The sequence below is a fragment of the Choloepus didactylus genome, chromosome 21 (assembly GCF_015220235.1).
Source record: "Choloepus didactylus isolate mChoDid1 chromosome 21, mChoDid1.pri, whole genome shotgun sequence".
In the NCBI taxonomy this organism is placed as follows: Eukaryota; Metazoa; Chordata; class Mammalia; order Pilosa; family Megalonychidae; genus Choloepus; species Choloepus didactylus.
The window spans coordinates 42,043,739-42,061,187 of record NC_051327.1 but is presented as its reverse complement, the minus strand read 5'-3'; the positions used below and the strand labels follow the sequence as shown (position 1 = coordinate 42,061,187).

Below are 17,449 nucleotides of genomic sequence, written 5' to 3'. Positions count from 1 at the left end.
TGCCAGAGAGAGCATAAACAGCGTTGGAGGACAGGATGGAGCCTGGAGGTGCTTTTCTGCTTCCCTGTTTCAGAAGTTCTTGTTCAGACCAGGAAAAAGGACCTTGTTTGCTCACTCGACTCTCCCGATCCACGCAACAAATATTTACTGAGCATCTTCTACCTGCCAGGTACTGGGCCAGGTGTGAGAACAACCTGCCGTACTGACTTGCACGGGAACCTTTAGAATCTGGCCATCCCTTGGAGAATACTGGTGCTCCCAGATCTCTATTTCCACTTGGAAAAACACTCAGCATGACTACATATTCAGCATTACATGGTTCGTATCTCAAATGGCCCGATAGGAAACTAGCTGAACTAAAGCTCCACCACCAGCTGGTCTCCCCAGCGTGCAAGGCAAAACGAGGGGCAGGAATACATCCCCGTCAACAGCAAAGATTTCAACGGAACCCCAGGCTTGCCCTCTCTCATTCTCCAAATCCCCCTTCCGTGGCCCTGATTCCCCCTGCCCCCTCTCAGAGAAAGGTCTCGGGGTTGATTGATTTCACTTTCAAGGAAGTTCAGAGCAGTTTCACTTACAGCCAGGGTGGAGTCTGGGCAGGGAAAGGTCCCAGAATTTCAACTTCATCCTCACTCGACTGGCAACAGCTGGATTCATAGCAACTCTGACAGCAGTGCCGGCAGGTCCATCTACACAGCAGCAGATCGGAGATTCTAGAAAGAAAACCCTGAGGCCATTGGGGGAGGTGGGCAGGGAGGAGGTGGGGAAGTGGGAGAGAAGGAAGAGGGAAAACGACACCCAAAATTACAAGCAGCCGAACCCCGGTGAGAAACGACGACATTCGGGGTCGGGGGGGGTGGGTGTCTGTCTCGGTGGCTGAACACTTAGAACAAAATGTTTCCCATTTCTGTTTACCAACTGCGGGCACAGAGATGGCAAACATCACCTTCCTGGAACCACTAATAGCAAGAGAAACACTTGCAGGTATTTTCTTTTGCAGTTTATGTGAACATCTTTCTTGACATGTGGGTGGGTTATACATCATGAGGGCCACACAATATGTTCTTGAAACAAAAATGAATATTACTCTGTCTACTTGAAAGCAAAGGGGAAAAAAGACATTTTAAAAAATAATGCCAGTGACAGGAAAGCAGACAGAGATAGCCAAAGCGAATACGTAGAGTGGGGCAGGAGGAGCCCATGTTTCATCGGGCTCTCTGGTGGGTGAAAAGGCATCGAAACTGTGCCATTAGCACATCAGGTCATCGTTTCATCCTCAATATCCCCACAGCCCCAGATAAGCCTCCCCAAATGAAAGGCAAGCACTTCTTGATTAGAAACCAGACCAAACACATCATTGAATTAACCCACCTCGTTTAACGGTTCCAACTGCCCTTTTAGAGATCCACGGTGAAGCCAAGGGCGTAGGGGAGCGAGAGGGTTACAAAAAGAGAGACAAGACCAGTTTAGCAATATTCCGGCAACTCAAAAAAAAAAAAAAAAAAGCCCTGCATCTTGCATCTTCCCACTTACCATCCTGGGAAGGGAGCTGACTTCCTGACAAGGTGTTGCTATTTTCAGGGCTGCTGGTAGCCTCCCGGCCAACCAACACCAAATAAAGGGGAAAGTTGAGCATTTCGATCTGATTTGCACCGTATGCTGTTATGAATCAGAGCGGGTGGAAAGATAATCATGCTATCCAATGCAGCCACACTTCGGGAGAAGAGCAAACCTTCCTAGACAGAAATAGCCGTGAAGCCCACCCAAAAGGACCTGATTAGCTAACAGGCAGGCACAGGGTGGATGTTACTTGGCTACCTCCCTCCACTCCTGGAGGCCCTACCTTCCAATTCTGCTCCAATGGTGATGGTGGGGAGCGCCATATGACCACCCACAAATCGAGGGAAGCGGAAAGGAAGCCAGAATTTGGTCCTTGGGAGGAGGGAGGGGCTGCCTCCTTCTTTCACTCCCACCCCCCACCCCATCCTCCTCTCCCAGGTTCCCAAGGCACAGACAGCCTCCTCCTCTACAGGGAGGTCTAAATGGCCCGGCCAAACCAGGTAGAATTGGAGGAATCCAGCGTTCCAGCCCATGTCCCAGAGGGGCTCAAGAAACAAACATAGCGCGTTAAATCATTTTGAATCAAGAGGGAGAAAGTTATGTTCTTTTTACTTCCCCTTTAAGGAGGAGAAATTCTCAACGTGGTACTATTGTAGCTTAATATATTTCTCGAGCACTTGTTCATCTCACCTCCTCCCTTTCTCAACAGAAGAGAGCAGACCCCAGCTCTGAGACTTGGAGATAGCCGTACCCAGCTAGAATTTAGTAACGTGGCATTACGCGCATTGTTTATTTTTCCAGTTGCTTTCTATTTATATCCAGTGATCCTGGTTTTCTATTAAGGCAGTGGCCGAGTTTCTTTTTCATATGATTTTTTAAAGGAAAAAAAGTGAATCTATTTATAGGAAAAATGTTCAGTAAATAATAGTACAGGTGGTACGTGGCTCGTGACAAACGCAAAATCCTTAAGGTGGTAAGAGAATAACTGCAGACTGGGAAACAAAGTCTGGGGCACTAATCACAAACTCCTCCAAAACCAAAAGTCAAACCATACACACAACGAGACCCGGAGGTGCCAGGGGGTCATGCAAAGGGCGCCTAGTAGAGAAACACTAAGTCCTGGCCTGATCACCGACCAATCGTGTGGCTTGGGCTTGTCAGGGAGCCTCTCTGACCCGTTACTCCTTTTCTTTAGTGAAAGGACTCCCTCACTTCAAAGTTTACTGTCGGGCTGAGATAGGACACTGACTACGACAATGTTGTGTGCTCTAGAATATCAGCATCCTTTCTGTGTCTTCTGGGACACAAAGTGGTTTTCAAGACCAGCTGGAACCTGGCAGATACTGCAGTGAGCAAAGCAACAAAAAAACCATGCCCTCATGGGGCTTACATGAGAAAGTGCTTTAAAATGTTTAGGATAAAGGGATGCTTTTTCACAACGATCCACCCCATTTTCTTAACTTAGGGAAGAGTTTCCCAGGTACATGGTGAGCTGAAGGAGAACATTTATAAAACCAGCATGAAGATGTGAAGTCAACTTAGCTATCTCAAGGCCCAGGTACAAGAAGAGTGTCCCGGGAGCAACAAGAAACCACGGAGAATGAAGACAAAGGAAGCAGAAAGCATTCAGATGCTCCCAGGCCTGTCTTTCCTCACCTGGGGTCTCCTGGGTGGTGGAGATGGAGGAGAACCACATCAAGCCAGAAAAAAAGAGGAAGGAGGAAACAGACATTCTAGAATGGGGGTTGGCAAACTTTGGCCCGTGGGCCAAATTCGGCCCACATCTTATTTTTGTGCAGCCTGCAAGCTAAGAATGGTTTGTACATTTTTCCATGACTGAAAAATTAAAAGAAGAACAATACTTTTTGACTCATGCAAATTACATGAAATTCAAATTTCAGTCTCCATAAATAAAGTTTTATTGGCACACAGCCCCACCCATTCATTGCACATTGCCTGGGGCTGCTTTTGCACTACAATAACACAGCTGAGTAGTTGTGACAGAGTCTGTATGGCCCCAGAAGAACAAAAATCATTACTATTTGGTCCTTCACAGAAAATGTCACCTTGTTCTAGAAGGAAAGCCACCATCGCTGGGCCATCTTTATACTAGATGTTTAACACCAATACCCCTCTTCTCTGCCTAGATCCAACCTCCACACCCAAGCTGCTGTGTGACCTTGAGCAAGTCACTTAATTTCTCTGTGCTAAAGGCAGTTATTAAGAACCATAGAAGCCCATCAGAACATTCTTTACTTTTCACTAGATTGTGCATTCTGGAGGCAGGGGCTGTGCCATTTTCACTGTTGCATCCCCAAAGTAGGCACAGAGTAGATGCTCACTCAACGTTTGTTGAGTGACTATTAAACAGTCCACCCAGTAACATCCAGCACACAGTAGGTGTGCAGTAAATGTGACCTTCATTGAACATGAAAAGAAGTAGTGATTCCATGAAAGGGAAGTGACCTAAGGTTTTCTTGGAGAAGCAAATCAAGCCAATCTAAGCAAGGAAAGAAATCCAAGTCTCCACCAGGTAACAGAGCATGGAGGTCCTAGCAGGTGGAAAAGTCTAAGGACAAGATGAGGGCATGTGTGAGCCAGAGAGGGCGGGGCTAGGGGACCAGCAGCCACCAGCCGTAGCTAAGAGGAAGAGAAGTGAGACAGGATGGCACTGGGAGCCTGGAGGCTCCTCTGCCAAGCTCAGAAAAGCCAGCTCCACTGGCAAGCAGCTGGGCGGGTCTGACGGCTTGACCTTGCCACTGACCTGTTGCCACTTCCCTTCATGTATGGCACAAAAAGGCCTCTAAGTCAAGCGCCTGCCCCCTCAAAACAAAGCTCCTTGTAAATAATTTCAGTCCAAGAATTATTTGGGGCCGGGAGGAGAGGTTCCTCCAAGGTTATGGGGGTCCCCAACTCTCAGACCCCAATGCAATGAATCAAAGTAACCGGCTGCACGACCTCTCCTACCAGGGCGCCTCTGGCCTGTGTCCTCCACCCCTCAGCACCCAGGGCCCTGGAGAGACAGCGTCCTCACCCCTCCTGGCCGGAACAGCTGCCTCAGGCTCGCTCCGCCGGGCCAATTAGCCCGAGCTGTCACCACGGCAACGGCAGCTGGCGGGCCAGGCGGCTGGAGCGCCCCGGGCCGCCCTCCCCAGGGGTAGGGTGCAGGGGGAAGGGGAAGAGGGGGGTGGGGGGAGAAGTCAGCCCCATCTCCCCCATTCCCTCTCCAGGAGGCATGGGCATGGATTGCTAGTCCATAGGGGGCCCTCCATCCCGAGGTCTGGGGTTCCCCAGCCTCTCCTCCCGGGGCGCACCCCAGCCGCTGCACAGGTTGCCCGTCTCCGGGCACCCTTTTTCTCGAAAGCAAGTTTGTGGGAACCCAGCCGTGTGCCCTCCCTTCCGCGCGCTCACAGTCGGAGGGGGCGCGGCACCCCCCACCCCCACCCTCACCCCCACCCGGGACCTTGCCCCCCAGCCGCAGCCCTACCTGGATGTACGCCATTTTCGTCCGAGCGCACTCACTCCGGCCCGGGCATGGCGCCTCCACGGCCACTTTGCCCTCGCCAACGGTGGGGAGGGGGGAGAAGCAAAAGGGGAAAGGAAGAAAAAGACAGCCGGGTGGCCCCAGACGTGACTGGCGTGACTGATGAGCGGCGCCCGCCCCTCCGCGGTTCGCCCCGTCCTTGCCTTTCCCTGCGTTCCGGCTTTCCGAGCCCGGGCCGCCTCCCAGGGTTCGGAGAGCTGGGGTGCCCGGGGTCCCCGCCCCGGCCTCCCTGGCTGTCCCGCGTTTCCCCCGAGGCGCTCCCGGGACTGGAATAAGGCCGGGGCGTCAGGGGAGGGAGCCCAGGGCGGCCGCGGAGACTGCAGCGACCCCTGCACAGGCCGGGCTGGAGACGCCGGGGCCGAAGCGCGCCGCGGTCGGGGGAGGGGACGGGGAAGGGAGAGGGGGTGGGAGGGGGCGGTGCACGGTCAGCCCATCTGGTCGGCCCGGGCGCTTGCACCTACTGAGAGCAGAGCCCCCGGGGCGGCTGTAAAGCCGAGGGGGCACAACCCAGCCGGTCTCGGAGTCTGGAGCTGGTAGGGTCCTCTCCATACAGCCCTCTCCCCAGACCAGGTTGGAAAAACTTTATTCCCGCCCCACCCGACGCGCCTAGAACCGTTGCGGTGAGGAACGCCGAGGCTAAATGAACAGGAGCCCCCAAATAAGATGGGGTGTAGAGCGCCCCGAGGAAGGTGCAGCCGGGGCCGCGGGGGCCGCGCGGGGAGAGCCGAGCGCCCCTTTACCCCCAACCCGCCCCACTTGTGCGCCCTGGGCAGTGCAACAAGTCTGGCGCGGGGCGGCCGGGCAGCGCCACCCAGCGTCGTGCCCGGCGTCGTGCGCGCCTCTGCCGGCTCGGAGCTCAGAGGCAGCGAGCGTGCGCCCCGGGGCGTGTCTGCCCGCCAGCCTGCCTGCGGGGCCTGGGTGCCCTGGGCCCGGAGGCCCCCCGGGACCCTTTTACCCTCATCACCCCCCAAACCGGTCCTCCCACCCCAAGGCCACAGAGCTTGGGCTGGCTTTCCACGGAGAGATTTGAGGTGGAACAGTGCCCTCCCCTGATACTTTTTTTTTTAAAGGCGAACAAACCGTCCGCTGTTGCCGGGTCTCCAGCCTATAAACCTTTTCACTTCCCAGCGCCTGTCTTTTCATCGGAGGAAATGGGATAAAATCACTGCCCTACCTACCTGCGGGGGCCGTTATGTGGGAATAAAATCTAGCATACATATACATTTTTGGGTATATAATATTTAATTTGGAGCACATAGCATGTGACATGTGGAGCGCTTGCTTGTAATGTGGCTGGCAGTATCCCAAACTCTTGGGAGGCGTTGTCTCATTGCATCCTAACCTGCCTGGCTCACTGCTAGGCATCGGGCCAGTGCCCCACCCAGAGGAGGCACCCTGTAAATGTGCTGTTGCAATGAATGTGTGGACTGCTCTTAGCTCCCCAAGGACAGGGCTGGCATTACTCCCAGTTTACAGATGAGACAACTGAGGTGCAGAGAGGCACTTTTCCAAGGCCTGCCCACTCCTACCTGATGGCCTTGGCATTCGAACCCACCCAGTCTGTGCCCCTAACGACTCTTTGGTATTTATCCAACCATATTTCTCCAGCACTGATAGGTGGGGAAGGCTTTACAGGGGAGGGGTGCCTGCTGGGATGGGTGCACCTTGGGGGGAATTAAGGTAGATGAAGGAGTTTGCCAGGTGTTCCCATGAAAAAGAAGAAGAATAGCTAACATTTTTGAGGACAATGGCAGTATTTTATGCTCTTTTCACAAATTCAGTCCTTTTATTCTCTGCCAACCATGAGGTGGGCACTCCTGAGATCTCACTCTAGCTGAGAACAGAGGAAGCATAAAGAGGGTATCTGGCTCAGAGGAGCTGGGATTTAAACCCAGACTGTCTAAGACGGAGTCCTTCCCAGCCATTGTACCAAGCTGCCCCTCAATGCTGTATCTGGGGGGCATAGTGGCTGTGAACCCCTTAGGGTTAGCTTGATACCTTAATCCCTGAAGATTGGAAATGGTCTGAAAATACCAAGCAACCCTGCCTCAGTGAGAAGGTTATTTAAAATGCGCATAAAAGAACCTACTTCTGGGCTTATCAAATGCTTTAATGTGTGGAAGAACCTGGCACACACTAGGCACTTAATAAATGTTTGTTGAATGAGTAAGTGGATGGTAATAATATTACCATTTTAAACTCTTCAGTTATTGTGATTGAGTGCTGAGCACATCACGTGCAATCTTATTTAATCCTGACCACAACCCTATAATTATCCCCATTTCACAGGTAAAGTAACTTGCCCCAGGTAAACATGAAAAGTGGCAGAGACGGGATACAAATGCAAACCTGTTTAGCCCTAAATGCCCAGATCACTACCGCACCATCCTGCGTGGGATGAAAGGATCCAGGGGAGTGGCAGGTATCGCTCTGGGACTGGATTTCAGGCATCCCCAGCCCTGCCCTTCCCAGGGACCCATAGTCCAACTCAGAGGTGTCACCTGGACTTAGAGCAATCCTGGGGCTGCTTCTACAAGGCAGCTGGTGCCTTTGCAGACCTGGGTGGAGAAGCCCCGGGTCCAGGTGGGGAGACTGACAAATACAAGGTGTGAGAAAGGGGGGAGCATGGGGGACAGTAGGGTGCAGAGGAGGGCCCCAACCCAGCATGTTCAGGGTAAAAGAAGGCTTCCAGGAGGGGTGACATTAAGCTGAGTCATAAAGAACCAAAGAAGGAGAGAAGATTACTGTAGGTCCCAGTGAGGCTTAAATGGGGGTCCATGGATAAAATTTGGGGTGGGGGTGGGGGTCCACGGACTTAGAAAGGAAAAAATCTACATCTCCATTTTCACTAACCTCTACCCGAAACTTAGTATTTCCTTTCATTATGAGTGCAGGCAGCAAACCACAACACAACAGTATTAGCACTTACTTGCAACCTTAGCACCAAGAGAAATCACATATGTTCATACCCCGTTACAGTTGGTGCAAATAACTTGAAATTTCATTTATACTCTTTTCTGCCTGGAAATTACAGTAGTCATTAGACCCACCACTAGATCTTTCTAGTTAATGCATTAATAAAGAAGCAAGTAAGTTAGCATATTTATATGTTTTAATAAGTGTTTTTCGATGTAATTATAATTTCATTATAATCCTATGTATCCCACTTTACAGATTTAAAAACATTATTCTGAGATGGAGTCTATAGGCTTCACCAGACTGCCAAGAGGTCCCTTGTAGGATTAAGAATCCCTACAAGTAGCATGCCTGCTCATCAGCCTAGAGGCCAGAGTGGGCACTACAAATAGTTCTCTGGCAGGAGGCTGGGGAGCGCGGCACCCAGGTGAGGGTCAACAGGTAGGTGCAGCCTGATGTCAGGCAGCCTCGTAAATTACCAGGTAGATGAGCAGGGAAGGTCCTGATCAGATCTGAACTTTAGAAAGATTTTGGGGTGTGTGCATGTCTGTCTGTCTGTCTGTGGGCATGGAAGCCTGGAGGCAGGGAGGCCCACGAGAGGCTGTTGCAGAAATCCAGGTAGGAAGTGATGTGAGTCTGAACTAAGGTAATGGCAGTGAATCCACGCAGTAACTGAGTAGAGATGAGATTGTAGAAGGCAGGAAAGGCTGGAGAAGGGCCAGTTTGCTAGGAAGGAGAAGTTGTTTCATGTTTGGATATGTTGAATCTGAGGTATGTGTTGTCTAGGATCCCTGAAAAAAACCCAGTTCAATCCAGCTTGAGCAAAGAAGAGAATTTACAGGCTCATTAACTGTGAAGCCCAAGGGCAAATCCTGCAGGCATGGCTGGATTTAGGGATGCAACTGAAGTCATCAGTGCACACTCTCTCTCTCTCCCTCTCCATGTCTCACGTCTTCACAGCTTCCCTCTGAATGCTGGGCTTTTTTTCTGCTGGAGTAGGTTTGCTTCACATTGCAGGAAAATGACCACTCATGGCCTAATGCTTTTATTTTTAGTTTATGCTCCAAAAGGAAGAGAGATATTATAGCAAATCTGATGGAAAAACTTGGATTGGTCCTGCTTAGGGCACATGCCTACCTCTGGATCAGACAGGATCCCAGAGGATGGAGCTCTCTGCTTGATTCAGCCCAGACCAAGTGACCTGAGACATGTGGGTATCACCAGCACTGGTCCCACGAGGACCACAGAGAGAGGGGAAGGGGTAAGTGGGATCTCCCAGAAAGAGATGCTGGGAGACAAAATTGTGTCCATGATGGGGTGGCCCTGGAAGACAAGCCCTCTTAACACCGAGTGACCCACTCAGAGTTGATGAGGAAATGAAGCTTCAAGCCTGTCCTGCTGGCCCCTCTGGGCTCGTCCCTGTCTACCACTCCTAAAAGGAACAGGGCCTCTCACCTTCTCCTCTTGAACCCCCAGCCCTGGGTGGCAGATGCACATAATAAAGGTTTTCTCTTCAGGACCATTAAGAAGGTAGTTAGAGGTGGTGATGCAAACCACAGTTCTCAAAATACCTATTAAAACTTAGAAGCTCTGGAATGGCAAAAGAATCCATATGGGCAACACAGATTCTGGTTAGGTGACTTACTATTTCCGTGGTGCAGGCTGACGGCACTTGTTTCCTAAGTCAGTTTTAATTAGGCAGTTTCCCAAACATGCCATTCAGATACTGCTTTAGCTGGACCTATAACCCTGGGCTGTGTTTCTAAATATTAGAGGAGGGAGTTGGCTCCAGCCTAAATAGATAGCCTGGAAGTAGGAAGGGTGATCACTTGTTAAGTATGATCCCAAAAGCTGACATAACCACCTAACCCAGTGTAGGAGTCAAGCCCCTTTCATCTCCACCCTCACCCAGCAGCAGTGTGGTTTGATAGCAAGAGATCTGGCTTCTAGTCCAACCTTGCCTACATAATAGCTGGGCAACCTCAGGCAAGCTACTTAGCCTTGGAGACCTCAGTTTCCCCTCCTGTGAAATGGGTATAATATGTCCTTCCTAGGGCTGGCATGAGATACGGCAAATGAGAAAAATGCATGCGAAATGCTGATACATCCTTCACAATTAGTGGTTCTCTGTTTCTTTCCCCCACAGCATACATTCGATCTGTGGCCACTGTGCCTCTAATTTCATTTTGGAGTTGGCAGGGAAGAGTGAGGCCACGAAGAGAAAAGGGTGATGAGGTTAAAATCCTGGACGCTGGAGCCAGCCAGACCTGAAGTCACACTGCCTGCCCCTTACTAGCTATATAATTTCAGACATGTTTCTCTATGAGCTCAGCTTCCTCCTTAGTGAAATGGGATAACAGTCATGATTTCATGGGGGTGAGGATTCAGCAGGCTATTAAATATCTATCCCTTAGCACAATGTCTGCCACTGAGGAGGTGCTCAATAAATTGCTATTTTTTAATTTTCAAAATATGAACACTGCACAGACAAGTGACTATTATTGCTAGGTACTTAATGTACCCTGAACATGTTTACCTGCGGGACACTGTTATCGAGTTCCGACTTGGCGGGCCTGGGCCAGGGGAACTGATCAGCCCCTAGGAAAGGTAGTGGGGCACGGGTGGTAGCGCCCTCCACGGCCCCCCGGGCCTGAGAAAGTGGAGCCCAATGCAGGCCCCATTTCCTCACCCCAAAGTACAACCGTTGGGGAGGGCTTGCCGGAGAAACCCCCCCCCCCCCCCCCCCCCCCCCGTGCCTTACCCGCACCCTCCACCCTCTTCGTTACCGGAGCAACTCCCGCCCCTTTTCAAACAACCTCCGCGCCCTCTCAGAACCAATCCAAGCCTTTAACCCCTACAGCTACCCCGCCCTCTAAACCGCCCGATATAAGCTTGTACTCTCCCCTAATAAACTCTCTTGGATTCCTCACCCTCAAAGAAACGTGTCCCGCCTGTTTCTTCTCGCCGCCCTCCACACCTTGCACGCCACCGCCGGGGACCGGGCCCAGTCCCCTGCCTCGCCCTCGCCTCCGGGAAAGAGCCCCCGCCGCCGGTACCCTCCGAGCAATCCCGAGAGCCTAGGATTTAGCAACCGGCCGCCACCCCCCCCCCCAGACGAGTCAACTGCGACCGCATTTACCTTGTTCATTGTCAGAGACTAGGACAGTTATTCTCAAACTTGATTGCATACAGAAGCCATGAAGGGGGAGAAGTGGGGCAATCATCCTTGTTAAACTCCTTATTCCCAGACTCCTCCCTTAGAGATTCTTATTCGGGAGTGGGGTCTAAGATCTCATTTTCTAACAAGCTTCCCAGAGGAAGCTGAAGCTGGTGGTCCTAGGTTTGACCTTGACATTGGCATGCTAGGACATCATCTTTGTGATGCTTGCACACTTCCTTCCTAGGAGGGTGACCACCCCCAGCCAGACAGACCCAGGAGAAATGTTCCATCAGTTAGAGTGGCTCAGGGCAAGAGATTTCACAGAGGCAGGGGGATGGACCCGATGGTACCCAAAAGCCCAGAAAATATCTTTGACTCACCGGTGAAGTTTTCCCTCCAGCTGGTCCCTGCATCCCATCACATATCTCTTCATCTAGCGTGCCGTCTGCTGGCATCACTCCTGAGGACTTGCTTAGATTAATGAGTCTGGCAGTTTAGCCTTTGAAACCCCTTGAAGCCCCCCACCGCATCCCACCTCCAGCCCACATTGATTGAAGAATTTCTACTACATATGCTCCTGACTGAGGCTGGCAGCTACAGTCAGCCAACCCCTTTCCACCCCATGATTCAGAGAAGGGTGGCTAATTATTTAGTCTTCAAGAAGGAAAATCTGAGGGCGATTTAATAGCGGGCTGCAAACATATGAAGGGTTATTAGCAGGAAGCTGGTGACCACCTGTTCTCTCTCTCTGCCATGGGTGGCAAGAACAGGGAGGGGCCTGATGCCGTGAGCCCCTCAAGGCAGGGATGCTGTATCGCTCACCCCTCCTTGGCACCCAGCACGCTACAGACCGGTGGATCTCACAGCGTGGTCCCAGGACCCTCAGCATCAACACTGGGATCTTAAAAATGGAGAATTGCATCCTCAGCCCATACCTCCTGAATCAGAAACTCTGGGGATGGGGACAAGCAAGGCTTGCTTCAGCAAGCCTCCTGGTGATTCTGATGCTGGCTACAGCGTGGGAAACACTCAGACTCCAACCTCAATGTGAAGTGATCTCAGCCGGGGCTCTTGTTAAACTGCAGTTCCAGCATTAGTCCGCCCAGGGGCAGGGGTTGAGATTCTGCAATTCTCACAAGCTCTAAGTGGTGCGGATGCTGCGGGTCCACAGACCACAGTTTGAGCAGTGAGGATTTAGAATGGATGCATTTACCTCCTGCACCCAGTGGAGGGCTCAGCCCGTTTCCTGCAGGAAGTGCAAAAAGGACCACAAAGCAGGAAGAGCCTGTTTCAGATCTGGGCTCCACTGCTGACCGGTTTTGTGAGCCTCGGACTCTTCATCAGCGAGTGGGGATGTACATCCCGGGTGGCTGGAAGGCACAAATGAAGGGAAGGAGCTGGAAGCTCCTGGCACAGTGTTTGGTATGAGGTATCCACTTGATTATGTAATTTTCCTTCCTTTCAATGATAGGTCCACTCCAGTGTTCCCATGAGATGATGCTGGTGCCTCTTGTAATTTGGGGCATCCCTTAGACATGTATGAAAGGGTGTTTTTTTTCCCTGCCTTTCCTGGCTTAAGTGTGGGAAACACTTAGGCTTCTACCTCAGTGTGTATTCAATTCACCTGGAGATCTTGTTAAAATGCAATTCCTGCATTTAGTAGGCCTGCCTTCTGGAACTTTGTGTATAGTAGAAAATGCAAGTTATGCACAAAAACCCATCTCCCTTTCGCCCATGGAAATACAGTTGTGGCTGGCATGTGGCTGCCTGGTTAGAAATTATGTGCTGGGTGGATGTACCAGTGTTTCAGATAGAACAGGACTCAGGAGCTCAAACTGTGCTGCCGACTCTCCACCTCTCGTTTCTACATCAGTCCATGTATGTAAATCCCCAAAATGTGTCTGCAGCCCAAATCTCTTCTCTAAACTCTAGGACAACTTCTCTATTGTGCCCTACAACTTCACCGGCTGTTTAAGGACAGGAGTCAGTGTTCCTATGCCAGATAAGCCCTGAAAGCCAGAGGTCCCAGTCTCTCCAAGAAAATCAACCAGTTTCATTCCTCTACCCCTGTGCTGGTTTGGATATATTAAGTCCCCCAGAAAAGCCATGTTCTTTAGTGAAATCTTGTGGGGGCAGACTTATTAGTCTTTTGTTTAGGTTGGGATCTTTTGATTAGGTTGTTTCCATGGAGATGTGATTCACCCAACTGTGGGTGAGATCTTTGATTAAATTATTTCCAAGGAGGTGTGAACCTGCCCATTCAGGATGAGCCTTGATTGGTTTTCTGAAGTCCTTTAAGAGAGCTCATGGAGAGAAGGAGCTCAGAGAAGCCGAGAGAGATATTTTGGAGAGAACCTAAGATATGTAATCCAGAGTTTGCCCTGGGAGAAGCTAAGAGCCGACACAGACCCAGATGCTCGCTGATGCTTGGAGATGCAGACAGAAAGACATTTAGAGATGCTAAGCTAAGAGACGAAGCCCAGAATTTGCCCCAGAGAAACTAAGAGGGGACCCCTAGACACTTAGAGAGAAATGCCCTGGGAGAACAAGCAAGGATGCACAGGAACTGAGAGAGAGCAGCTAAGAGAGACAGAAGCCCAGAGACATTTTGGAGAAAGCCATTTTGAAACCAGAACCCAGGAGCAAAGGAGCAGCAGATACCAGCCACGTGCCTTCCCAGCTAACAGGGGTGTTCTGGATGCCATTGGCCTTTCTTCAGTGAAGGTATCCTCTTATTGATGCCTTTGTTTGGACACTTTTATAGCCTCAGAACTGTAAATTTGTAACCTAATAAATCCCCTTTGTAAAATCCAATCCATTTCTGGTATTTTGCATAATAGCAGCTTTAGAAAACTGGAACAACTCCATAATGTTGACACCCCTTTTCAGTATGAAGAAGTTAGAATGGACATTGCCTGGATATCCCTGAAGATTGAAAGAATGATCAAATGAGAGGGAGGAGGTATAACTGAGAAGTTAGAGTTTAACAAATGATTATGACTACTGAATATCTATAGTTATATAGATATTCCTGTATAGTTTCTATGTATTAGTCAAAAGGAAATACCTGATAATGTTGAACTATAATCCAGTAGCCTCGATCTTTGATAATGATCATATAACTATATAGCTTTTAGCTTGTGACCGTGTGATTGTAAAAACCTTGGGACTGACACCCCCTTTATCCAGCGTATGGGTAGATAAGTAATAAAATACAGACACACATGATAAAAAAAAAAAAAGAACAGGGGTTGGCAAGCTATAGTCATATCTGGATTCATACCTGTTTTGTAAATAACGTATTCTTGGAAAACCAATTGTCTCTGACTGCTTTCACATTATAACGTCAGAGTTGAGTAGTTGTGACAGAGACCACATGGCCTGCAAGGCTGAAGACATTTACCATCTGTCATTTACAGAAAAAGTCTTTCCCACTAGAAGTAAGCTCTATGAACACAGGGGTTTTTTGTTTGTGTTTTGTCTGGGTCTGTTCCTTTCACAAATATATCCCAAGTACCTACAACAGTTCCTGGAACATAATAGGCACTTAATGATATTGTTAAATGAGTGAATGTGCCAGTTTGAATGTATTGTGTCCCCCAAATGCCATTATCTTTGTGGTCTTGTGTGGGGCAGACGTTTTTGGTGCTGGTTGGATTTGCTTGGAATGTGCCCCACCCAGCTGTGGGAGATGATTCTGATGAGATGTTCCCATGGAGGCGTGGCCCCGCCCATTCAGGATGGGCCTTGATCGGTGGAGCTATATAAATGAGCTGACTCGAGGGGAGGAAAGGGAGTGCAGCTGGGAGTGATGTTTTGAAGAGGAGCAAGCTTGCTAGAGAGGAACGTCCTGGGAGAAAGTCGTTTTGAGGCCGGAGCTTTGGAGCAGACGCCAGCTGCCTTCCTAGCTAACAGAGGTTTTCCAGACACCACTGGCCATCCTCCGGTGAAGGTACCTGATTGCTGAGGTGTTACCTTGGATGCTTTGTGGCCTTAAGACTGTAACTGTGTAGTGAAATAAACCCCCGTTTTATAAAAGCCTATCCATCTCTGGTGTTTTGCATTCCACAACATTAGCGAACTAGAACAGTGAACAAATGAATGGATGAATTCTGCTGATAGTCTCCCTCCGTGTAGTAGAAAAATGGTGCTAATGGGTACCAACCTTACCTCTTCTCAGCATAACAGTCCTAAGGAGAAAAGAGATTTTTTTCCAGACATCCATGTATATGTATCAATCAAGGGAAGGACTAACTGACCCCATTTGGGTCTTATTTTTTTTTTAGAAAAGTTGTAGGTTCACAGAAAAATCATGCATAAAATACAGAGTTCCCAGCTACCACCCTATTTTGAACACTTTGCATTAGGGTGGTGCATTTGTTATAATTCATGAAATAAACATTTTATAACTGAACCCCATTAACTATAGGGTTCATAACTTTCAACCCCTCAAAATTTGTAGAATCGGGCTATAAGCTATGGGCAAGACCCTTTGTCAACTGACCCCACTATGGAGTGAATTTCACCAGCTCCAGGGATCAGTGTCCATCATAGCAATTGACAAATCCTACATTCACATAGAGAACAGGAAACATGTGATTGAAATATTGCATTGCAATCACAGGAGACTGAGGAAGAGTGAGATATTCTGATCAATCTCTTTCTAGGTGACCTGCAATTTCCATTTCAATGCAATCAAAGTAGGACCATTCAGATCCACCTTAACCGGGGTCAGCAATCTTGCTCTACTTAAAGCCAGCCCCATACACACCCAGGTCCTCTATTTCCATTCTAGGGGACTGACCAGTGTCGAGGATTCCGGGACAGTATGTGGTCCCCAGGTGATGTCAGCATGATCCACATAGACAGTCAGCTCAGTGTGAAGTCCCTTCCACTTCTCATTATGCTTATACAGGGTCAGCTACGTACAACTGTGTGGGGACTGGTGCAAAAATAAAAATGCAGGGCCCCTTGTTCAAAGATATATGACAGCAGTCACAGAGCATCACATTAAGTGCCATGCCCATATGAGCATTGAGCATGTGCAGCTGCACAAGTCACCTGCCCATGAAGCCAGCCCTGCCCTTATGACATAAATGCCCCCTTCCTTGTTCCACCTGTAGGACTCTGGCATCTCTCTCCTTCTCCTCTGGCCCAACTCTTATCCAATCTTGGAAAATGAAAACCAAAAAAAAAAAAAAAAAAAAAAGAAGAAAGGAAAAAATGAAAACAGCTCCTTCTGCAAGCTCAAATGCAAATATCTCTGAGGCTAGAGAACTAATAGAGTTGCAATTTTAAAGTTGTATCCTTAAAGTATATCTCATGTTGTATTATGCATTGAATTTCATCCCCCAAAAGATACGTCAATCCTAATCCCCAGTCTCGTGCATGTGACCCTATTTGGAAATAGGATCTTGGAAGATGTAATTAGTTATAATGAGGCCTAATACTGGTGCCCTTCTCAGAAGAGGAAATTTGGACACACACAGAGACAGAGGGGAGAGCCCCCCAGATTGCTGGAAAGCCACCCCCAGAAGCTAGAAGAGTCAGGGAACATGGCTCTGCCATCACCTTGATTTTGGACTTCTGGCCTCCAGAACTGTGAACCCACATATTTCCATTCCTATAAGCCACTCGGTTAGTGGTACTTGTTTACAGCAGCCCCCAGAAACTAAGACGTGGTGTTTTACCCTCATCCTTGCCAGAAACAGCCCTGATCCTTCAGAACTGTTTCTGGGACTCGGGTGGAAGATGACAACTGGGGCTTCCTGAAGCCCCAATCATCAGGGCTCTTGCCCCCTATGGTATTTAATAATTATTTCCACTCACCGAGCCCTTACTATGTGGTCAAGCACTGCCCTAAACACTCTATACACATTGATGCTGTTCCATCTTTACAGCAACTCTATGAACCAGGCAAAGAGACCCTGTTACTCTCCCAAATTTCCAAGAAAAAAACTGAGGCTAAGAGATGTTCAATAAATTGTTCAAGGTCAGAAAGCAAGTACGTGGCAGAGCTGGGATCCGAACCCAGGTCTGACAGAGTCCAAAGTTCTTGCTCTTTGGGCCATGCCAAACAACATCTCATTACATTTCTCACCCCCAAGAGCTTTGGACATGGGACACAGGGCGTACAAAGAGCATTATCTTAAAATGCATTGCGATGCCTTCAGCAGAGCTCAAATTCCATTAAAAATGGTCAATCTTGAAGGTTATCATGGGAAAAAAATCAAAGAGAGGTCAACCAAAGCGGCTTTGGAGGGAGTCAA

General features: G+C 49.3%; 1 protein-coding gene across 10 annotated transcripts in view; it reads right to left on the bottom strand.

The window, feature by feature from the left end:
- Positions 1 to 5,455, bottom strand: part of SYT17 (synaptotagmin 17) — an 88,765-nt gene extending 83,310 nt beyond the window's left edge. The window contains exons 1-4 of one of the 10 annotated variants that reach the window (XM_037815274.1): positions 1,844 to 1,860; positions 1,534 to 1,736; positions 1,372 to 1,394; positions 579 to 727 (exon numbers count right to left, since the gene is read on the bottom strand). In XM_037815274.1, the coding sequence (XP_037671202.1) occupies positions 579 to 727; positions 1,372 to 1,394; positions 1,534 to 1,636 (275 nt within the window). In that variant the 5' untranslated portion in view covers positions 1,637 to 1,736; positions 1,844 to 1,860. Of the gene's footprint in view, positions 1 to 578; positions 728 to 1,371; positions 1,395 to 1,533; positions 1,737 to 1,843; positions 1,861 to 5,047 lie in introns of those variants that run through there. The other 9 variants (XM_037815277.1, XM_037815280.1, XM_037815282.1 and 6 more) reach the window with 9 other exon arrangements.
- Between the last annotated feature and the right edge of the window lie 11,994 nt (positions 5,456 to 17,449).